The 24,782-nt window shown below is 35.2% G+C and overlaps 1 protein-coding gene across 12 annotated transcripts in view; it reads left to right on the forward strand.

The window, feature by feature from the left end:
• SHLD2 (shieldin complex subunit 2) overlaps positions 1-23,858 on the forward strand; it is a 95,346-nt gene extending 71,488 nt beyond the window's left edge. For all 12 annotated transcript variants that reach the window (XM_033131373.1, XM_033131383.1, XM_033131375.1 and 9 more), the window contains 6 exons: positions 7,328-7,522; positions 7,679-7,813; positions 13,444-13,650; positions 18,749-18,977; positions 22,016-22,131; positions 23,527-23,858. In XM_033131373.1, the coding sequence (XP_032987264.1) occupies positions 7,328-7,522; positions 7,679-7,813; positions 13,444-13,650; positions 18,749-18,977; positions 22,016-22,131; positions 23,527-23,726 (1,082 nt within the window). In that variant the 3' untranslated portion in view covers positions 23,727-23,858. The remainder of the gene's footprint in view (positions 1-7,327; positions 7,523-7,678; positions 7,814-13,443; positions 13,651-18,748; positions 18,978-22,015; positions 22,132-23,526) is intronic.
• The last annotated feature ends 924 nt before the right edge of the window (positions 23,859-24,782 follow it).

The following is a 24,782-nucleotide window of genomic DNA, read 5'->3' on the forward strand; positions in this document are numbered from 1 at the left end:
AGGCCCTCTTATACACTGCTGATGGGAATCCAAATTGCTGTAACCCTTCTGAAGGGTATATGGGCAATACCCCCAAAATTACATCTGTTCTTAGCTTTCAACCCAGCAAGCTACTTTTAGGAATCTATCTTGAAGACATAACTACGACAATATGAAATACATATGCACAAGTTTATTCATCGCAGTATTGTTTGTAATTGCAAGATATTGGAAAAAATCTGAATGCCCATACATAGCAGAATGTTTGATTAAGTTATGGTACATTTCACGTAGTGGAATACTGCAAAGCTATAAAAAAATGAAAAAAGAGCTCTATGAAGTGATTTCTAGGACATACTGTTAAGTGAAAAGCACAAAGCTCAAAAAAGTATATATAGTATGTTATCCTGCATGTAAGAAAGAAGAGAGGAATAAGAAAATACATGTATATCTCATTTGTGCAAAAAAAAAAAAATGTAGGAAGGATAAGCCAGAAACTAAGGAGACTGGGTAGCTACAGGAGCAGGTGGGAAAGTATAGAAAGGAGGGAGTGGAAATAAGGTAGCATTGATGAAGAGGCAGTGACACTTCTCTGAGTGTATCTTTCTGTAGAGTGCTGGCTCATAAAACCATAGTAATGTTTCACATACCCCACAAATAAACAATTGAAACCATCTAGAATGTGGCAGAGGGGGGAACCCAAAGTGGAATACAAACAACAAATGAACCTCACAGTATTATAAATTAAAAAAACAACTGCACCAAAAAGTGAGGGGAAGAAAAGAACAAACCTAAGTAACCACGGAAAACAGTATGTTGACTGGATTCTACAAGGCTAAGACAAAAAGGACTGTACGTGGATGCTGTAATCTAGTTAGTAAAAGTGTTTCTCAAAGTGGAACGGGTTAGCAACAGGTCTATGTATTGAACAAGTAAGTAAGTAAATTGTAGATAATGAGAATTGGGTTTCTTCTCACTGTTATAGAAAGAAATTATAAATAAAGAGGGAAGGTTAAAAAGAAACTTTTGTTTTGGAGCCAGAGATATTTGTTAAAAACTTATGGTTTTCAATATATAGATAGATGGATAAACAAAAAGATAAAGAGATATAGCTATGTATGTATGGGTGGGCTAATATATGTATGTATATTTCCTATCTCTGCTGAAGGGCACAGAAGCAGTGACACCTCAGTAACATAAGCATACCTAGTACCCAGATCTTGGTCTGTAAACAGTATTCTCTAATAAAAGGAACCAACACTGCCAGAAGTGGTTGATTGCAGGACTGGGACGGAAAATACAACGTGAGTCTGGAACTTCTGGTGGTGAAGGCTATTGAAAAAACAGGAGAGCCTACACGAAGGCATTTACTGGCCCAAATTGGGGCAATTTAAGCAATAAATAAATAAATAATGATAATATTGGATTATAAACTGTAGAATAAGATATTTATGGATCCATACTGATATAGATAAATATTCAACTAATTGACTAAATACATACATACATACATACATACATACATACATATATATACATAAGATTGCATTCCTCTCAATGGAGTTGCAGTGAATAAATGTGAGAGGAAAGAGAAAAGTAGAGAATTAACCATTAGGCAGACATCACAGTAATAAATATTGCAGACAAGACTGATAGATACTAAAATTAGTGGGTGAAAGTTTGAGGAGAAATAGCGTGGCATAGTCTCAAAGTATCTCCCCAGGACGTTATCAGCTTACAAGGAGAAAATAATTTTACAGTGAAGAAACTTGGCAGAAACCTACTTAACTGAATGATTAAGGTAAATATCATCAGTAATAAGATATATTGATATCATGAATCCGATGCTATGACGCATTGAGAAGGACGCAGCATAATTTTTGTGGTATTCTTGCCAAAAATGCATAACCTCATTCCAGTCATGAGAAAACAATGGAGAACCCCAAATGGAGGGACATTATATAAAATAGTTGATCAGTACTCTTCACAACTGTCAAGCTCATAAAAGGTAAGAAAGACTGATGAAATGTTACTGACTGGAGGAGACGAAAGAAAAATCACTAAAACGTAATGTAGAGTCCTGCATAGGCTCTTAGGTAGAAGAAGGCTATTAGTGGGAAAATTGGTAAAATACGAATAATATCTAAGTTTAGTTCATATTTAACCAGCATTAATTTCTTCTTCATTATAATTATTCTATGCTTATTTAAGATGCACACATTAGAAGATATAGAGAGAGGAACATAAGGAAATTCTACTATTCTGCAACTTTTTTGTAAGTCTAACATTAGCTTAAACACAAGTTTAAAAAAAGCTGTATATCGTCATCTCAATACATATAAAGAAAGATTTTAAAAATAAAGTTCAACACACATTCATTAGGAATACAAGGAAATTTATTGTAACTTCATAAAAAGTATCTTTAAGAAATCCCGTGCAAATGTCATCCTAATTGGAGAAATATTAGGAACATTCCTTTTAAAAATAGGAATGAGATGAGGGTGCTCCTCTTACTATTTTTATTCAGTGTTGTATTGGAGATACTAACCAGTGAGATAAAATGTGGAAAAGGAAATTTCCAAAAAGATTGAAAAAAAAGAACAAAGCTGTCATTATTTATAGATGACATGGGGATTTACATAGGATCTTTCTTCTCTAAAAACTCAAGCAAATTATTAGAAATAATGGGAATGTTGAGCAAGGTGGCTGGGCATAAGATTAATATACACAAGGCGGTTGCCTTTCTAGAGTGGAACAACAAAGAGGAAGCACTGTTTACAATACTATCATGTGATCATAAGACATTATCTAGTAACAAATTTAACAGTTTTATTATTAAAGGAAAAAAGTTTTAATTAAAATAAATTAAAGAATTAAATAAACATACACTTTATGAATTGTTTGGAAGATTTAGCATTGTGAAGATTTCAATTCTCCCCAAGTTATCTATAAATTCAGTGCAAATCTAATCAAAGTCCCAATACGATTTGTATGAAATTGATAAGATTATTCTGATATATGGAAGAGTAACAGGACAAAAACAGCCAGAGCATTTTTGAAAAAGAGGAGCTGGGAGGAATAATTTGCCCTATCAGATATCAATCAGTATTTAGTATGAACTTATAATAATTAAAAACAGTATGCTTTGGGCCAGTTGATTTTAAGTCAGTAAATTTTTATTTTGGGGATTTCTTTAAAAGACTTAAGTTTAATCTTTTGTTATGAATATTTGAAGTTGCCACACCTTGGAAAGCATATTTCCAAGGAGCTAAATGGTGTTTAAGTAAAATTCATCACATTTTACAGATGTTAATACAATGGAAGGGTAAAGAATGTTTTGAAATAATGAAAATAACATAGTATGCAAATATTTTGCAAGGGATTTGAGAGATAGGAGTAGATGGCTCTGGTTTTTTTTTTGTATTGGGGAAGGGAAACAGTTTTTTATTGGGGAACTGTGTACTTCCAGGACTTTTTTCCAAGTCAAGTTGTTGTCCTTTCAATCTTAGTTGTGGAGGGTGCCATTCAGCTTCAAGTTGTTGTCTTTTCAGTCTTAGTTGTGGAGGGCACAACTCAGTTCCAGGTCAGGTTGCTGTTGCTAGTTGCAGGGGGCGCAGCCCACCATCCCTTGTGGAAGTCGAACCGGCAACCTTGTGGTTGAGAGGATGCGCTCCAACCAACTGAGCCATCCGGGTGCCGTGTTCAATCTTAGTTGCAGGGAGCACGGCCCACCATCCCTTGCGGGACTCGAGGAATTGAACTGGCAACCTTGTGGTTGAAAGCTTGCTGGCCCAGGTGGGAATCGAACCGGCAGCCTTCAGAGTTAGGAGCACAGAGCTTTAACCTCCTGAGCCACCGGGACAGCCTCGATAGCTCTGGTTTTAAGGCCAATCTAGATTCAAGTAAAGCTGATCTAGTTTAGTAGTTTCATAAAAATCTTAGGACCTAATTCTGGTGGGAAATAGACAGTGGAACCCCGCGGGAGCTTAAGGTTTTTGTAGAACAATGCAAAAAACCTTGAACTAATTATAATTAGGTAACTTTTAGAGGTTACTTCAAAGACTTTGTTTTTATATTTACATAGGAATTTATGTTGCCTTGTTTTTCACAGGTTAGCTAAATAAAGTATATTCTCAGGCTTTTTGGCTGTAGGCAAATTGATTTAGGCAAATGGTTATCAGTTGATACTTTGAGAACACTGCAATTGTTTTTCTAGTGAAAGAATAAATCAGTTTGGTTAGCTTATGGTTTTCTTTTGCAAATAATTACATGTGGAGAGCATTCTTTTTTTGATCAATATATTGTACTTTTGAAGAGACTTTTGTTTTTTTCTCATTATAGTGAGGTATTACATATTTTACAAACCTAGTCCTGATAATGTGATAGGATATAAATTTAATTTAAATATCAAATTAAATTAAATATATAAATCAAAGGTTGACATAGTTGTTCATGAAATAGACTAATTGGAATCTAAATACAGTGGTACCTCGGTTTTCGAACGTAATCCGTTCAGGAAGACCTTCGAAAACCGAGGCACGGTTTCCCCGTAGAAGGTAATGCAAAATGTATTAATCCGTTCCAAACCTTTAAAATCAACTCCTAAAACTGAAAATTTAGCATGAATTTTACTATCTAATGATACCATAGATGAATAAAATTTATGGCGTTCGTAAAGTGAAATGTTCATCAACGGAGATGTTCGAAAACCGAGGTACCACTGTAATCAGACATTTCCATATTAATTTTTATGAAGCAGGGATAAGAAAATAATTGTATATCAAAAAAGCTCCGTATTGTAGACAGCGAATAAAGCCGAGAGAAATTAATGTACAAGTTCATAGAACTCATTATTTACAGAGTCAGAATCTGAACCCAGCTCTTCCGATTCCAGATGTGCTGGAAATATTGTGAAAGAAGAATCAGGAGGTCTGGTGAATAAATTGGAGCTGTGGAAGGAGATACTTGGGGGTGGGGCTTGCTGTAATCTAAATGATCTCCTTATCGCCGTTCTTCCCTCCTTCTCTCATTCATCTTTCATACTCTCGCTTCTTTTCTCTCATGCTCGTTGTCTTTGTTAGTGTTATCATCATTGTTTTATAAAATTCATTTAGGAATTCAGTAATCTTAATTAGAATAGATTTTATGTATCAGGTTTTAAAAGCTCTAAAATCTTTGTTTTAATCCACCCACTCAGGTGTGCTAGAAATCTTGATGTCATCTTTCATCTTTTCTTCACCCTCCGTCTCTGAGTGTTTCTTGGGTTCTACCTCTGAACTATTTCAGACATCTATAACTCTTTTCCCCTTCATGCAGTCTTGCCTGGTTCCAATGCTCCTTCATCGCCTTCTGGATGGTCATTAGCCTCTTAAATGTTCTTCGTACTCTCTCTTCTGTGAAAATTGATTCCTCTACATTAAAGGGTCCGTAATCTTGGATGGGAAGACATTACATCTTTATTTTCACTAATTGCATTATGAATAAGGCAGCAATCCGCAGTAATATTAGCAGTGCTTGTGACTTGGTCACCAATGGAAAGCGCAAAGATTTTCATATCACATTACAGTTGTTGAAGATAACTAAAATATCACCTATGCCCGTGATACTCTGGCATACTTTGAAATTGCAATAGTTATTATATATTCTGCTATATCTTGTTATTTAATGTAGTAACGAGACACATATATTATCTCAGTTTAATAGTTTGATTACTATATTTCCATTAATTGGTTTTGTAATCTTACTAATATTTATGCATGTAAAGCATTATTCTGTAATAAAAATGTTCTAAAATTAAATAATGGTAATAGTTGCACAACTTTGTAAAATACTAAAAAACACTGAATTGTAAACTTTAAAAGAGTGAATTTTATGTATGTGAATTATAGCTCAATAAAGCTGTTATAAAAATTCTATTCTAATAATGGGTACACATGTACCCATTCTAATAATGGGTACACATCAGACTACCAAAAGCATCTATGGTATGTAAAGAATTGCAGACCCCTTCTATTTTCCTGGAAATGCTATATTCCCCATCCCCAATTACTACCTGGAAATCTTTTATTACACATTTTTGCAAAACCCAGCTCAAATATTCCCTCAAAGCCTCTTCCAGCTTCCCCGGGCAGTTCTTTCTGTGTGTTCTTAGGAATGCTCACATATGCCTCTTACGCTTTGAGCCCAGTGTTTGTTATTTACTGTCTCCAGGTTGGTAATCCCTTCACTGTTGGATGGTGACATGATATGTCTTTGCATCCTTAGTACCTGATGTAATGCCAGTCACATAGTGGATGGTCTACTGCTGAGTGAGGGAAAAGTGAGGCCTTAGTGTGGTATAAGAAATACATCAGGATGCGAATGTTACTGAGAGGAGGAAAGAAGAGTCATTTCCTTTTTTCTACTGAAAACGGTGAATAGTCTCTGCTTTCTAAAAAGTACTTTTCTGCAAAGTGTTTTTTGCTAAGATCTTATTTGATCAACAATCAATCACATATTCAAACATACCTCCCTTTCCTTTAGGGAAATTAAAGTTTAAAAATACCCAAACGTATCAATTTGTACATTTAAAATGTGTATATTTTATTGTGTGTAAAGTATATCTCAAAAAAACTAGAAAAAGTTTGAGACTGGAAAACAAAAACATCTAAATGGCATAATGATTGATGAATTACATGACTGATCTATCATCAAGAGAAATAACATAATGTATCACATGCTCAAATGCCAGTGAGAGTTAGAGATAAAAGGAGAAACCACTGGGAGCCTTTAGTGGTTATTACTCTGTGCAGTGTTTGGGTAGGTAGAGAGGAGGGTGACAGCACTGCAGCAGCGAAAATGGTGAGGACAGAGGCTTGGAAATGGGAAAGAATAAGGCAGTTGAGAGAAAGAGCCAGTTAGGCGATTCCTAGAGTATTTCAGCTGTGACATGCTAAGAATCTTGAGGAAGAATGGCAGTGGTTGGGATAGTTGGGGAAGACGTGATCAAATCAGACTCCAGGGATTAGGGAACCGACTGGATATAACAGGGTAATGGAGGACTCAAAAAATAACTGAAGTATTGGTCTTGGTTAATTGGTAGAAAAATGATTTATAACAAAATGGAGAAGTGAGAGAATAGGGCAACTGTTTTGGTGATGGTAAACGACTCTGTTTTGTATTGGTTAAAAATATCAAGCTTATTTTTGCATCTAAACTGATTCAAGAATAAGCTACATGTTTTGTAGATATGAAATCATGTTTTACTTTTAATCACACTTTACAACTTTACAATTCTAAGAAAATACTGTGTTGTTAAGAAAATATAATTTTGTCATTTTTTATATGTGTGTGTATGTTTCTTTCTTAGATTCCAGTGTAGTTAGTGATGTTGTACTTCAAGATTTACTGGCTTATGTGGCTTCAAAACACTCCTATCTGAGAGATCTTCCTCAGAGGCAGCCTCAGAAAATGAACGGAATAGAATTTGTAAAATTGGAGCAGCTTCAGCCTGACGTATTAGTCCATGCAGTACTAAAAGTTGTTGATATCACTATACTGACAGGTAATCATTTTGGGCAACTCTTTAATTTTACACTACAAAACAAAGATACAAGACCTTCTTAGTGTACCATTTGGTTATCATTATATATTTATCATTAGATATTAAAGTATGGTATCACAGGTGATGTAAACTAAAATATTCCTTTTCCTTTTCCAGAGGCATTATATAGTTATAGAGGACAGAAGCAAAGGAAAGTTATAGTAACTGTGGAACAGGTCCAAGGTCAACATTATGTGCTTGTTTTATGGGGTCGTGGAGCAGACTGGTACCCTCAACTTCAAAGGAAAAAAGGTAAATACACCAAAAAGCATTTAGTCTGCATATTTATAATTGGGTAAATGATTAATGCTTATGAGCCTAAGATGAAGAGAATTTTAAAGGATTAGATTACATTTGAAATATAAGTGATCATGATTGAATATTCTTCTGCAGATTTCTTCTATTGTAATTTTATACCTCCAGTAAGCAATTCAGTAATCTAACAAGTCCTCTATGATTGATGGTGGCAAAATAAAAGTTTCCATTTATTCCCAGGTATACTACTTTACCTTTCTAGTGAAGATCTTACCTCTTTTGGATAATGCTCTTTAAAAATTTAATTTTGGAGAAGCTTCTAAAATTTTTTTTCAGCCAAAGTACTCTGATAAATAAACTTCTCTCTGGTTATAAGGCAGATAGTGGAGTTGTATTAATTCTTTCAAGTCACAATGTTACTGTTTAATAAATTACTGTGTTCCAGCTTATAATTCCAGTTATTTAAAAAGTATGGGCTATTAGCCACCCATGGAATGTTTATGTTGAAAATATGACCCGTGATTACATTTTTCTTTAAATCATAAATTAATAATTTATGATGTATTGAATTAAATGGAGTTGATATTTCAATAAAATAGTATATTTTCCTTTTGGTATTGTGATCTCCTATAGTTGTAACAGTCAGAGATAGAATAATTAATTATTTAGTAGCTTATGACTTACTTTATCCTGCTAAATTAATTGAGATGATTGTGTGACCTATTCTTTTTTACCCAAAAGTTAATGTCTCTTCCCAAACTTTTACTTACAAATACTTAACCTAAATATAGGATTTGCCACATTGTCTCTCTTAATTATTAATAGTCTGTGACAAGGATTTGAGATAAATCTGACTTTTGACTTTTATGTTAGGATCAGTGGTAAATATTTGTTTGGTTGAGAAATCTGACAAATGTGTCAATGATAGACTAAATGTTGGTCATTATTGACCAACATTTCATAGCCGGGAGCATGAGTCTAGTGCATGCTGATCAAAATGTAGGTCAAAGGTATTATTCCAGTTCTAATGGAGCTACAGCAAAGCAGATGGCTCCATGGTTAATATGAATATTCTTTTAAAATGAGTAGTTATTTGGTTGATAGAAGAGAAATTATAATTGTCTTTAGATTATTCTATGGTTTTTAGGTTAATATTGAAAATGTATGAATCCAGGAATTCAGATGTAGTTGTTCTTTGTTCATTCACTCATTCAGCATACTTTATTTATAACCACCATTTTTAAGTTTTAATATCTACCTCAATACCTCAAGATTATTCTTTTCAAAATGGGATAATACCAATTTTGAACAGTCATCTGAGTAAGTGATTTCTACTTTCAGAAATTGGTAGCATTCTATCTATTCATTTGGTATTTCTTGAAGCATTCTCTATTAACCTTTATACTGGACACTGCTTTTATTTGTTCCCAAGGATAAAAAAAAAACAACAACTCACATTTAGGTTATACAATCAGAAGTGATTATCAAGCAGTTATTACTGAATACTGGAGATAACGGAGTTGATGTTTTTGGGAAGAATAATTCCAAGTTCACGTTCGGTGTGCCTCATATGTGGCGAGCTTTGGTTACAGTTTAGGTCCTAATGAGGCTGTAATAGGAACCTAAATTATACTTCTTAAGAATAATTGGGTATGCATAAAATAAGCTATTCAGAACTAAATGCCATTCCATGCAATATCCTCCTGAAATTATTTAATAGAAGTCTAATACTTAAAAAATAAATTATAATAAAGTACTCTCATGACATTACTCATTAAACACAGAGTAAATGCAAATAATCCCAACACTGTAGTGATTTTCATGCACAATCATAGTTATGTCTGCGTGGAGGTTTGAAATCCATTCACACCCTAATTCGTGATTCAAACACAGAACTGTATCACAAATTGTCTCAATACCACTCTCCCTCAGACTTCCTAGCCTGACCTCTACACGACTCCTTTCTGGTACTTGAACGTGCCAACCCTTTTCCTGCCTCATCACCTTGAATTTACATGTTTCTTCTTCCTGGAGTGCTTTTTCCTCCAAGTCTCTCACATGCATGGTTCCTTTATATCTCAGCTCCAATTTCACATCCTTAGGGAGGCCTCGCACATGTGTATACATAACCACTCTCTATCAGAGCACTCTTTGTATTCCATTCGTGCCACTTAACACAGCTGAGATTATCTAGCTATTTGCTTGCTTGATAATAAACTAATTTTCTCAGTAGATTGTAAGTTCTGTGTGTACCAGCACCCTCACTAGCTTGTTTACCATTGTGTCCCAATCACACTGTTACTGTGTCTGCGCTGGTAAATGTTTTCTTTATGAATTAGTGAATGAATGAAGAGTAAAGTACAGATCAGACAACCATTCCAAATTCCCCATCTTTAAGGAGCAAAAGACTAAAGTTTGAGAAGGAAATAACTTTGCTTCTATCAAATGATAAGAAAAAAAAAAGGAAGTAAAAAATGCATGCACATGAAGTTTTGCAATCCTTGGGATGTATTAAGAAATTATATTTAAACTTGGTACTGAGGCTTGTAGTTAGAACTAGAACTCCACTCTGGTTAACTTAAACAGTGAAGGTGGCTGTATTTGAAGTATACAGAAATATCTTACAGTATGTAGGGCAAGAGGGCTTATGGGTTTTGGGGGGACTTGGAACTAGGTGTTGAAAAGCTTTGTTGGTCACAGGCAACTTCTCCATATATCTGCTTTATGTACTCTGCAGACTTTCTCTGCTTCTCCACCAGGTGAAAAGCAGATGGTTACTCTGTAGATCCTGATTTTACTTTTTTTAAAAAACTTTTATTTATTTAAGTGTGTTTTTCCAGGACCCATCAGCTCCAAGTCAAGTAGTTGTTTCAATCTAGTTGTGGAGGGTGCAGCTCACAGTGGCCTAAGTGGGGATTGAACCAGCAACCTTGTTAAGAGCACTGCTCTGTAACCAACTGAGCTAACCAGCTGCCCCTTTTACTTCCTTTTTTTTTTTTTTTAAGAGACCAGTCCCATTTCCAAATTCCCTGCAAAGAAAATCTTACTGCTCAGATGGAATTTGATTCAATCATCTGCAGCCTGAAGGACAGGGTTCAAAAGTACAAATAGGAATCCTGAGCTTATTTTGGAGGGTGAGGGAACAGTTATGGGGGCATTTGTAGTCTGGGTGGCCACACAAAAGGTATTCAGTACCAAAGATATGTGTGCTCACTAGCCTAGAGAGATGTATGTGATGTCTTATTTAGTATAAAAAGATTATAGAACTTCATGTACACTAAGATCCATTTTAATAAAAGAGGATATATAAGTATGTATATACATTTTAAAATCTGGAGATATAGATACTAAAATGCTAGTAATGTCTATCTCTGTATGGTCGTTTTATGTGGCTTTTATTTTTTCTTTACTTTCAGTTTGAATTTTAAGCATGTGTGAACACTGCATTTGCTTTTTAAATATTTTATGAAAAAATTTAAACATGTATACACATTATAAGAAAGGAAAAAACTATTAAAATTGTAATGCTCAATATATACTGAAAACAAAAGATGAATACAAGTCATGTGTATACATTTTTTGGCACCCCTGCTATATAGAGATAATAATATAATGAACTGAAATACCATTATCCAGCTTATTAAAATATGACCAATCTTACTTCACCTATTACTTCCCTACTCTTTTACTGTCTAAATATTTCACAATAAACATATTTTATCTTATAATTAAAAAAATAAAAGGAAACTTTTCTCCTTTTGGAAAAAAATAGAGTAGGTAATGTCTGGAATATCTAGCTAACAATTTGAGAAAAAAATAGAATTAAATTAAATTAATATTTTATATTTGTGCCAAAATAAATTCCAGATCCATTGATTCAAATACATTTTTTTAAAAAGAAACAATAAGTAGTTGGAAAAAAAAATTAGCAAACTTATTGGAATCCAAAGTTAGTAGGTTAAATAAAATACAGCAACAGAAACTATACTATACATAAAATCACCATATACAGACTTAAAAGACAAGTGAAAAAACAGAAAAAAATTGCATTTTGTTAGAAAATAATGCAGTGAGCAAAAGACATATCTGTAAGGCTAAATAGGCAACAGATATGAACAGGAAAGTCCCAAATAAGAAACAAAAATGGCTAAAAAATATAAGAAAAAGTACTCCTACTAGTAATTGAAGACATACAAATAAAATAATGATAATTTCTCTCCTAAGAAATTACAGAGAGGATATGGGGAAACAGTCATTCTCATAAACTATTGGAAATGTAAACTGGGAAAATACTTCTTGAGGACAATTAATGATGCCATGAAATCCTTACAATTTGTAATACCTTTGGCCTAATAATTATACTTATTCGTCGTGGCATTGCATAAAGATGTAGCTAAAAATACAATTATCACGGTACTGTTTATAATAGTGAAAACCTGAAAACCAGCCAACATGCTCCAAAATAGAGGATTGCTGTAATAATTTTTAAGATTTTGGTCTAGCTGTGCAATGGCATATTAGGCATATTATAAAATAATGTAGAATAATACTTAATGACATGTAAAGATATATTTGACATTAAGTAAAAATGAAACAAATTGAAAACAAGTGTTAACTGTTTATTTTGGGGGTGCTGAAATTATGGCTACTATTTATTTACTTAGTTTGTCTGTGATTTCTAAGGATGTATTTTGTAATAAGACAAGAAAGCTACTTTAAAAATAGTGATTAGTTTTAAGCAACAACTTAGAATATATACAATGTGGTTTTTCTAATGATGCTCTATTTATATGGATTTACTGACTTGTTCTAAGATTCTCCACACACAAAACTGTCAAATGAAAGAAACTAAGGAAGCAGGTGGGGTGTGTGAATTAGATTATGATCTGAAGTGGAAAACTAAAAAGACAGCTGTTATTAGAACACTTAGTGCTAAGAGACCTGTTTTATTGTAGTTTTAAAGTTGAATTTATTAATATAGGACATAAATTTATTAATAATTTATTAATTTATATATTTAGTAATAGAACGTTAAAGTTGCATTTATTAATATAGAATTTATTAATATAGAATATGATTATTAATATAGAATATAGAAATATTAATATTGGTATTTATTAATATAGAATATTTGGCAAGAAGGACTGTGCTAGTGGTTTTAAGAAGTAGAATTATTACTGAGGGAATTAAAAATAGGTGCAACTATATCTAAATGCATCCTTTGTTCTGGAAAAATTAGCTAAATAAGAAAACTAAGGTGTTGAAAATCAATAAGAGATACTGATTATGGCAGACGTGTCCATTTCTGTGTCGCTATTATTTAAAAAAATCTTTGCCTGTAGATACCAAAATGAGAATTTGCTACTCTGAGAAGCAGTTGGTTATAATAAATTATGACTGTTTAGGAGACCGAGAAATCTTTAGAAAAAATTTTTATTAAAATTATGTCTAGCATCCTTGTCCTATTGCCTTAATACAACATTCATATTTAGTCTCTTTACACCCCACTTCCTTAGTGTGATACAAGTTATATTTAAGTGATTTAATCAGGTCAGTCTGTTTAGTATGTTTCTGAGCCTCGATTATTTCCTTTTTGGCAATCTTTTGTTTTTATTTGTTTCTTTAAGATTACATTTGGGAATTTAAGTATCTTTTCGTTCAGCGAAATTGCATCCTAGAAAACCTAGAATTGCATACGACGCCGTGGTCATCCTGTGAGTGCCTGTTTGATGATGATGTAAGGGCAATTACGTTTAAAGCAAAATTTCAAAACAACAGGCCCTCTTTTGTGAAGATGTCAGATTTAGCAACACACCTAGAGAATAAGTATTCAGGTAAGATCTTTATATACTTAAAAGTATTGCTTGTTTTAATATAAACCAGGAACCTACCATTTGTGGGAAAAATATGTATTTGAATTTAAAAGTGAAATATAGATCTTTGTAAATAACTGCACCAGATAGCGGCATCTTCTTAGCTTTTTGCCTACAATCCTTTGAGGTTAATTTGTAATTATTAAGGATCACTCAGAATTTTTTTGTGTATAGTTACCAGCAGCTCATCATTTAATTCAATCTGCTTTCTAACAGTAGAGATTAGTTTGAATTTTCCGTGCTTTGATATACATGGAATTACACAGCATGGACACTGTTTTGTTTGGCATCTTTAACTTCGTAAATTCTTTTCAGATGTATCTGTGCTGTTGTGCCCATCAGTAATTCATTCCTTTTTATTCACTTGTATGTATATACTGTAACTTGTGTGTCTGTTCATCTGTTGATGGACATCAGAGTTATTTCCAGTTCTTATAAATAAAGCTGTTATAAATAAAGCTTCTATAAACATTCATGTGTAAGGCATTATATGGGCATAGTCTTTTTTTTTTTATCGTTCATAAATACCTAGGAGTTGAATAAATAGCTGGATTATATGGGAAGTGTATGTTTAACTTTTTAAAGAAACTGCCATACTATTTTCCAAAAAACAGTTGTACCATCTGCAATGATATTATTATTACCTGATATTGCTAATTTGTATCTTCTTTTTTTCCCCCTGATCAATTTGGATAGAGGTTTATCAATTTTATTGATCTTCTCAAATAACTACCTTTTGGTTTCATTGATTTTTTTTTCCTACTGTGTTTCCCCGAAAATAAGAACCAGTCTTATTTTAATTTTTGCTCCAAAAGACGCATTAGTGCTTATATTCATGGGATGTCATCCTGAAAAATCATGCTAGGGCTTATTTTCCGGGTAGGTCTTATTCTCGGGGAAACATGGTATTTTTCTGTTTTCTATTTTATTGATTTCTGGTCTGATCTTTATTATTTCCTTCTGCTTTTTTGGGTTTCACTTTTTCTCATTTATTAAGGTGGAAATTGAGGTCAGGCTTTTCTTTTCTTCCAGTGGAGGCATTTAATGCCAAAAATTTCCTTCTAAGTACAGCTTCTGAGTTCTTTATCCCATGCCCTGTGGATTATGAGCTTTTCCATTCTAGCTGGTGGGAAGGGAAAATACATTTTTCCCAGCTTTGTGCAAGCTTCAGGGATTTTTCCCAGAAATCTTTTCAGATGGTTCTTTCTTTGGCATCTGGTCACATCTACTGGTAAATACTCAGTTGAATTCTCCAGGGGAACCCTCTGCAGCTTTCCAGAGCTTTCTGTTTTTGCAGCTCTCATCTGTCTAGTACCCTGCCCTGAGAACTCTAGCTATTTTAGCCTCCCATACTCAAAGGTCTGTCCTCTCTCAACTCGAGAAAACCAGCCAAGCTCTGCCAGGAGACCCCTTTCCTGCACCACAGCCAGGAAATTCTTGTCTGTAAGCTGGGGTCGTCACCCAGCTCACTTCTTTTTTTCTCATCTCTTAAGGATCACTGCCCTTTGTTGCCTGAGATCCAAGGTCTTGAGAATTGTCGTTTCATACATTTTGTTTGGCTTTTCAGTTGTTTCAAGTGTCGGAACTGTTTTTTTACACAACGCTTCTGACACAAATATGTGGGTTTTATTTTTCCATACCAACAACCAGTCCTCCAACTCTCGGATCACCAACTGGGTGTCCCACCGTTCAGTTCAATTCTGACACTACCTACCTAGAGTCAGTGTCAGACTGCATAGGTTTAAGGGCAAAGCCCATAACACTGTCCTCACTTCAGGTGCCAGTCAGAAGTATTAGGTGCCAGGATACCCATGCTTCTGTCTGACGTGGCTACACAGTTGGGAACTTCCACAGCCCACCCCCCTTTCAGGTTCAGTAATTTGCTAGAATTGTTCATAGAACCCAGGAACACTTTTTATTGATATTTACCAACTTGTTATAAAGGATACAACTCAGGAACAGCCAAATGGAAGACATGTATAGGGGAAGGTGTGGGGGAAGGGCGTGGAGCTTCCATGTCCTCTCTGGGTGCCCCACTCTGTGTTCATCAACCCAGAAGCTTTTGATCAAGGATTCATTATGTAGGTATGATTGGTTAAATAATTGGCCATTGGTGATTAACTCCAACTTTTAGAGGTTATGGGGTGAGGCTGAAAGTTCCAACCCTCAAATTATGCCTTGGTGTTTCTGGTGACCACCACCATCCTGAAGCTCTCTATGGGCCTGGCCCCCAGGCACCAGCCACCAGCCATCTGATGAGCATGCAATAGATACTCTTATCACTCTGGAGATTCCAAGGGTTTTGGGAGCTATGTGCCAGGGCTAGGGACAAAGACACATATTTGTTTTTTATTATACAAAAAGGTTGAAGCATAAATTTAGTCCCTTACTCTACCTTGGCTAAATGCCAGATTAAAATTTTACAAGTTGTTTTAATTCACATAGGTATGTATATATGTTTTTGGTTTTTTTAAAAGATTTTATTGGGGAAGGGGAACAGAACTTTATTGGGGAACAGTGTGTACTTCCAGGACTTTCTTTTTCCAAGTCAAGTTCTTGTCCTTTCAGTCTTAGTTGTGTTGGGCACAGCTCAGTTCCAGGTCAGGTTGCCATTGCTAGTTGCAGGGAGCGCAGCCCACCATCCCTTGCGGGACTCGAGGAATTAAACTGGCAACGTTGTGGTTGAGAGCCCACTGGCCCATGTGGGAATCAAACCAGCAGCCTTCGGAGTTAGGAGCATAGAGCTCTAACTGCCTGAGCCATCGGGCCAGCCCTGTATATATGTTTTACAAGATATAATTATAGTCATTAGCATTATTACATTATAAAAGTAAGATAAGGAGAATGCAAGTACAAAACAAAAACAATACGTAACACGTCTCAAAAACCCCAACTTTTAATGGAATATAGAGCTTTATTCTCAGAAGAATAATTCCATGTACCCATTGAAGCATTATTAATACTAATAGTTAATTTAAATTTCATATTTCTGAAAGGTAAATACAAGTGATAGAAAATTTACAAATTTTTATACTGTTAAATTTTATACAACTTTCAAAAATGGAAGTAAGTTATTTGTGGCCACAGAAGACTCTAGATTTATGCTAACTGGTGAAGTCTTGGGTAATGTTGTGTCACGTAAGTTCCTAAAACAATTTATATTTGTGTGCCCTCCTTTTCCCCCCCAGAATCCCCACAGCCTTATGGAGCTGGTCACTGCGAGAAGGCAAACTATAGGCAGTGGAGGAGTTATGGAGAAGTCACCCCTCTTATCTACTGCTTACACAAAACAGCTACCTGCTGGAATTAAGGACTTAGAATTAGACTTTAAAATAAAAGTCAACAACATCGTGAATGACAACAAAATAGGTGGTCACAGTTCTGATGGCTGATGGTACCAAGGATATGGACAGCCTCATCGGTTTTGGGGATGAGGCTGGGAATTGGGAGTATTCTTGCAAACCCTGGAGATCTGCTCCCTACTGGGAAACCGTGCACAAACTGTACTGTTGCACTCAATCCCTGGTAGGTTGTGTCCAGACAGGCCTTTTCGCCATTTTCATTCTCAATATGTTCAACTATGAGGGCTGAATTCATAATTTCTATCATTGTTTATGTGTTTTTAAGACAGAAATGGAGAGAGCAGATGGAAGTACAAGCAATTTTTTCCTAACCTATTCCATAGTTTAATAAAAGGAGGGAGAAACGGGGATCAACAGGGGAGCATTTCCTAAGAGGGTTTGCTCTCTTTACAAAGTGTAACAAAAGCCCGAGGCGGGAGGCTGTGCCTGACTCCTTGTAAAGCAATGAAGAGGCTTACTGAGCGTCTCATCCTGCCCTCAGCAGAATAGCAGCGCCCAGCAGGCTGTAAGGCCCATGAAAGCAGAGTCCACATTTGTAAGGAACTTTTCTTTTAAAGAGGTGTGTAAATTTGCAAAATGTTAGAGTTTTGTTAACATTCTTCTAAAATTATTCAATTCTTTCATTACATAATTTCTTAGTGATTCAACATGTCTGTGGAAAAATGTGATATAGAGTCTGCAGTAGTTTATCGGGTATGCTGCCCACTACACATTCTTTTATTCATGTAGGATACATGACATGATTGGAGGAGATGATGAAACTGGCTTGAATCTTTAGGCACCAAAAGACCAAAGCAAACGGAAGGACTTAGGAATAGGAAAGTCACCGTTAATGGCACCAGAAAAGAGAATAGGACACCACAACGATAAGTCCTTGACCTGGAGTGTATTACCTGCTAAAAGGACGAAGAACAAACTTAAAGGCTTTAAACTGAATATGGAAAGGAAGGGAGAAGAATGCTCAGATAAACTCATCAGCCTCACTAGACAAAGAACTCAGTATACAAAAGACAAAGATAACTTAGGAATAAGGAGTATCTGGTGGGTGACAGATACTCAGTATTTGTTAACACGTGAATTACCAGGAGCCACTGAGCATGCCTGAGGTTCCTGGTGAGTCACACTTAGTAAGTGAGGACGCTCATTGCGCATGTGGCTGTATAACCAACCCCCAGAGCATGCATGGTGATGGCCAGGAAATCGAAAAAGAAAGTTTAGAAAGAGGATAAGCTCGTGGTATATTATTTGTGGACAAAATAGAGAATAGAAGAATAATTCACCTCCTATTTGGCTTTAGATGATGATCAATTAAAAAAACAGAAGAGAGGGCAAGGAGAAAAGGTATATTAGCCAGTTTCAAGTGTTTGAATGAATTTCTCCTAAAAGAGGGATTAAACTTAGTTTGCATGATTACAGGGGGGCAGGGAGAAAGACAACATCCACCTGTTCAGCCAAATTCGCCAAGTAAATCTTCACTCTAAGTTGCAGGCAGGTCACCCCTTACATTCCAGTGTTAATACGAAGCCAGAAGTGAGTGAGATTATTTAGGGAAAGAGTGAAGACAAGACCAAGAACAAGACCTTGGGTGTACCCTTTAGTATATGTAACTGTGCATCAACTACGTAATTAACCATGTTTATAAATTAAAGTTATAACTTTGGTCCTCTATAACATTTCTTTTTATTTGTCTCTTGTAGGAGTGATTCTAATCCAAGCCCGGATTTCGCAGCTAGTGTTTCCTACTACAGCAGCTCAGAACATAGTTCTAAATGCTCGCAGTTCTCTGAAGAGCATTTTCTCTTCTCTTCCCAACATTATATATATTGGCTGTGCTAAATGTGGATTAGAACTAGACACAGATGAGAACAAGATCTACAAACAGTGTTTGAGCTGTTTGCCATGTACTAGCAAGAAAACATACTACAGGTGAGGCAACTAAGCAAGCCAATTGGATGGAAAATATTTATTTTTATAGAACTTGAAATGACCCCCCCCCCAAAATTACATATATCAACTCTTTTCTAATGGGAACTAACTAGAACTAACCCAAGAGAATAAATTTCTCCCCAGAGTGATAATAGCTATTTATGAAAGCAAAAATTGCTCCGTAATCATAACAGGAATGTTTAAAAGCAGTAATTGGGAGATTTTATTGTCTTAAAGCAGCTATATACTTAAGAAAAATTTTACTTGTTTATATTTTTAACCAAGATCTAAATGGTTCAGAAGGAATTCACTTCCCCACCTTAATATATAAGTGGAATTTAAAGGTTAAAAGTATTATATGATCTAACCTATGAATTGTGGAAGTGATTAGGTTGGTGCGAAAATAATTGAGGTTTAAAAGGTTAATGCAAAAAAGCACAATGACTTTTGGACCAACCTAATAGTAAGGTGTACCTTTCTGTACCTCAGTCTTCCCAACTTCACATTAGAAATTAAGGATAGTAAATGTTCTATGGTAAAATGGCTAACCCACTCAGTTTAAACTCATTGTTTTTCAAATAACAAATGTTCAAAGTCTTGGATAATCTTTTTACTTTATAAACCACATGCCTTTACAAAATAGCACTCAATTTTAGGACATTTTCATCACCCCCTCCCCCAAAGGCCCCGTACTGAATTAGCAGTCACTTTTCCTTCCCCTTTTCTCCACCTCAGCGTTTGGATTGTTCCCACGTTTTGGCTATTATAAATAATACTACTGTGCACATTCATGTACAAATTTTTGTGTGGATGTGTGTCTTCATTTCTCGTGGGTATATACTCAAGGGTAGAATTGCTGGGTCATATGGTAACTCTATGTTTAACCTTTTGAGGAACTGCCAAACTGTTTTCCACAGCTGCTGTACAACTTTACATTTTTACCCACAACGTATGACATCCTTGCCAATACTTTTTATTATCTGTTTTTCTTTTTGTCGCTTGTGCTTTTGGTATGATACCTAAGAAAGGTATCATTCCTAAGCCAAGAGCATGAAGATTTCCTCCTATAAATTAGGAAATTTATATGTAAAATTCCTTCTAAGAATTTTACATATAGGTCCATGATTTATTTTGAGTTAATTTTTGTGTATGGTGTAAGGGAGGGGTCCACCTTCATTCTTTTGCATGTAACTCTCCAGTTGTCCCAGGATTATTTGTTGAAAAGACTATTCTATCCCCATTGAATCATCCTGGCACCATTGCCAAAAAGCTTCTTGTCTTTCTCTCCCACTAAACTCTGAAGTTCTTCATGTGAAGGTACCAGACCTGCCTTGGTCACTAGTGTATATACTGTCAATCAATTTTGACCAAGAACTGCAAGGCAAACAAAAGGTTTATTTTAGGGTCTTTTAGGAATTGCAATTGTGAAGACACAGATTTGGGTAGAAACCCAAATGTGCTCTGAGAGGGGGAAGAAAGGGACAGAATTTATAAAGACAGAAAAGGGGGGCTTCCAGAGGGATTACACAGGTTGCTTTGAAAGAGCTGTGATTGGTGCTGGCAAGCAGACTTACAATATGCTATACATGATTAATTGCTTATGTCTTTTGCTAGGTGAAAGATTTATTTCTTAATAGAGAGTTCAGTGATGCAGTGCTAATTCCAGGAACTGTATCAGGATGTAGCCGTTTGCGTTTTAGCCCAGTTCAAAAGTTCAGTTTCACATGGAGGGTGTTTCTTAGCTCAGCTTCCGGGAGGTCTCCTGACTCCATTTTAAACTGTCCCCTTGACAATATCAACTCCATTTTACTATTTTTCTTTTACAATGCCCAGTACTTAGCACAGTGGATGGTACATAATCACTGTTGAATATGTATTTGTTGAAGTAAAGAATGGAGGAAGAGAGCCTGGGAAAGAGTGTAAAGTGAAAAAGAGGAAAGGACCTAGAATCATCATATGGGGAAAGGGGGAAGTAGGTTTTTACAGGGAAAATCAGTAGTGTTGTTTTAGCCATTACACTGAATACCCCTATATTCATGAGTCTGTTTCTAAATTCTGTTCTCAATTTATTTTTTAAATTTTTTTTAAAAGAGGTAATACATACTGTGATAAAAATGCAAACTATAAAGGAACGGTATAAAAAGAAACGTAAAAGTCTTTTGCCCGATCCACTCCCTCCACCGTCAATGCTATTTTCATGCTTGTTAGAAGTTTTTTTTGTATTCTTCCAGTAATTTATTATGCTAATACCAGCACACATATATCCTTTTCTTTAAAAGTACATACATAGATAGAATAATATTATTATATTGTTTTGTTCACATTGTTTGTTGCTTAGAGCATATCATGGCGTGCCTTCCCTAATAGCTCTTACAATCTTCCTCATTCTTTTTCATGCCACATTGCATACCATTGCATGACATACTGAAAATTATTTATCTAGTTCCCTATTTACTGACATACAAAAGAGTTTTTGTGGGTTTTTTTTTAAATAAATTTTATTGGTGGAGTATGTTTCTCCAGGGCCCATCAGCTCCAAGTCATTGTTCTTCAATCTAGTTGTGGAGGGCGCAGCTCACTGGCCCATGTGGGAATTGAACTGGCAACCCCGTTGTTCAGAGCTCGCGTTCTAACCAACTGAGCCATCTGGCCGCCCAAAAGAGTTTGTTTTTGATAGGAAAGAACCCAGCGGAAAAGAATAACTTGAAATTGTGATTGTGAAATATGTGGTTATCATCTTTATTTTTGTTTCAAAAAATAATTTACACAACAGTGTAAAATAATGTTTTTTTATATTAGTATCTGAAATTTTAAGGTGAATATGGAATAAATCTAATTTATTGTTTTATCATTTGAAACTTTTCTTAAAATGCCTTTCTCTTGTTTCTAGGATGTTTCAGAACATCCTAGAGTTGCTTTAGAAATTAAAATTAACCCTGCATAAAAACCTAGTGCTTTCTGAAATTAGATTGCATTTAAACATATTTTTAAGTTTGAAAATCTTTTTTGAAGGTCATGTGCTATTTACTCTTTTATAGGCCAGCTTTAATGACCATAGTTGATGGAATATATAAGGTTGGCATCCATGTAGGATCAAAGGTCATAGAGAAGATTCTTCTCAACATTTCTCCTGACTGGCTCAACAAAGTTATAGGTAAGATATCAACACATCATCAAGAGGTTATTCTTGGTGAAACCATTCACTTCAGGAGTGTATATTGGAACAGAAAGTACACTAGACTGTAAACTGAGGTTTATTTCTGTCAGTATAAAAGTAGAAGGATAATTTAGATTGAGTGAAGCATAAGATTATGCAAGTTGGAGGGTAAGACTTACTCTACATTTGTCTTAGCACATGAGTAGAGGGAAGCAAGCACCTAATCTCTTTTTACTTTAAATTCTCGATTAGTAAGCAAAAACACTAGGACCTTAGCTTTTTAAATTTTGTTTATTTATTTATTTATTACCTTAGCTTTTTAAAAATAAATTTATTGGAATGACATTGGTTAATAACACTATATAAGTTTCAGGTGTATAATTCTATAATACGTAATCTGTGTCTTACATTGTGTGCTCACCACGCAAAGGTCAGTCTCCTTCTGTCACCATATATTTGACACCCTTTACTCTCCTCATCCTCCCTCCATCCCCCTTCCCCTCTGGTAACCACCATACTGTGAGCACCTTAGTTTTATAATAGGTAAGTAAATGAATGTGTGACACAATGACATGAAGATAGTCTACTGTCAGTGGAGTGGATTTGCAGTATCTTCAGCTATAATGCTAAGTGTAGTCAGTGGCTAACAACAAAGTGAAGGTAACCCATTTGTCAGGTGATCTAACTCCCTACCTTTCCTCATTAGCCTCAGACTCTAAGCAGATGAGCTAATCTGTTTTCTATTGATTCCTCTGTCTTAATAGTGGATTTTTATTTTATTGCTTTTTTGTGTGTTTAGTAATTTTTGCTTGAATGCTGAACATTACATATAGAACAAGACAGACTGAGGTAAACAGTTTTTTTACACACACACACACACACACATACACACTCGTGTATATATATATCACTATGATAAGAACTGTAGACTGGATAAATATAAGAGTGCTTTTCTGATATGGGCACACCGTTTTTGTTTAAGGCTTAATTTAGGAAAATATTAATCTCAGTTCTTTCCTCTATTGTTTTAAGAAGCCAGTAGCTGTGCTATAACAGGAAATGCTGTCAGTGTAAATGGCGCATTATTTGTGCCTTCTCTCCATGGTCAACAGGAATTGCATGTCATCATTCTAGAGTAACTTCAGCAACCTGTGGCTGTTAGGTTGGTGCAAAAGTAACTGCGGTTTTTGCAATTTTTTAACCTTTTAAACTGCAATTACTTTTGCACCAACCTAATAGAGAGGGAAGGGATAGCAAGAGAAATTTAAACTGGGGGTAGGACTTGAGAAACTGGGGGTGGGACTAGGGAAAAAAATGAACCCTTCAATTTGTGTGTTTCTGGCCACCTGGAAAGGACACTGAGAGCTGTGTGTTTGTTTGCGTCTTCTTCAGTCCCTTCCTCAGAGATCACCTATGGCCTGGTCGCAGCAGACTTGTTCCACTCCCTTTTGGCAGGAGGCGGGGCGCCTTGTGTAATGAAGATTCAGAGCCTCTTTGTGTTAGATGAAAACAGCTACCCACTGCAACAAGATTTCTCTCTACTGGACTTTTATCCCTACAATGTAAAGCACGCAACATGTGCCATGCCCTGAGACTGGATGGAGAAACTGCAGGCACTTCAGGAAGACTATGGAAATTATTTGTCTTTCGAAACAAATGAATGACAGGACTGTTGCTTAGCATTTTAAAATATATTTTATAAAGAGCTAAATAAATATATTTTATAAAGAGCTAAATATATAAATTAAAATTTTTTTCTAAGAAATTCTATGAGTTTTGTTTGTTTTATTTTTTCCTTTCTTGCTTCTAGAGAAATGATCTAGTAGCAAAGGCAATACATTCCTTAAGAATGAAAGGTTCACTTTATACGGTCTCTGCTCCATTCCAGGCTGTGTACCAAGTACTGGGGATACAGACGTAAGACATTTCTTCAGGAATTGCTTTTCTGCTCCACTCACAAACTCTAAGTGCTTTCCTTATTCCTACTTTAATAAACTATCAACATGAAATGATTTCCTTGCTTATAACTGTACATGATAATGGATTAGTTTGTATAAGCCTATGTTTAGACAAGCTCAAGGTAAGTATGTTTCTCTATAAAGAACCATTGAAGATGAAGGAAACAAGATCATCCTTCAACCCATTTTATAAAGGGAGGAAGAGAGTCATATTGTTAGTTCATTTGTAGGATTTGAGTGCCATACTGAATTTACTTACCAACAAACATCTAGCAGTTCTCTCATTATGACTATAGAAGCTTATATAAAACGGTAGTCATCAAGGAGGAAGTAGGAAGTGGTACTTTAAGTCTGGAGTATGCTGAGAGGTAGTAGATTAGTAATATTGCTTGAAAATAACTAAATTTATGATGAAATGAACAAGTTTATTTTACTATGTGTGTGTTTTGTTAAATTCTTTTCATTCATTGAAACTGTCTTCTCTAATTCAGGCTTTTTAAAAAAACTTGGCTTCCCTAAAAATGAATCTTAGGAGTTTTGTGATTCTCCCAAAAACAATATGCAAAAATGTGTGTGTGAGAGTGCATACATACAAAAGTATGTTTTTCTGTGGAGTAGGGTCCCTACTTTTCAACAAATCCTCAGAGGGATCTTTGACCAATAAAAGAAAAAAAGGTAGAATCATTTACT

The sequence above is a fragment of the Rhinolophus ferrumequinum genome, chromosome 16 (assembly GCF_004115265.2).
Source record: "Rhinolophus ferrumequinum isolate MPI-CBG mRhiFer1 chromosome 16, mRhiFer1_v1.p, whole genome shotgun sequence".
Lineage (NCBI taxonomy): Eukaryota > Metazoa > Chordata > Mammalia > Chiroptera > Rhinolophidae > Rhinolophus > Rhinolophus ferrumequinum.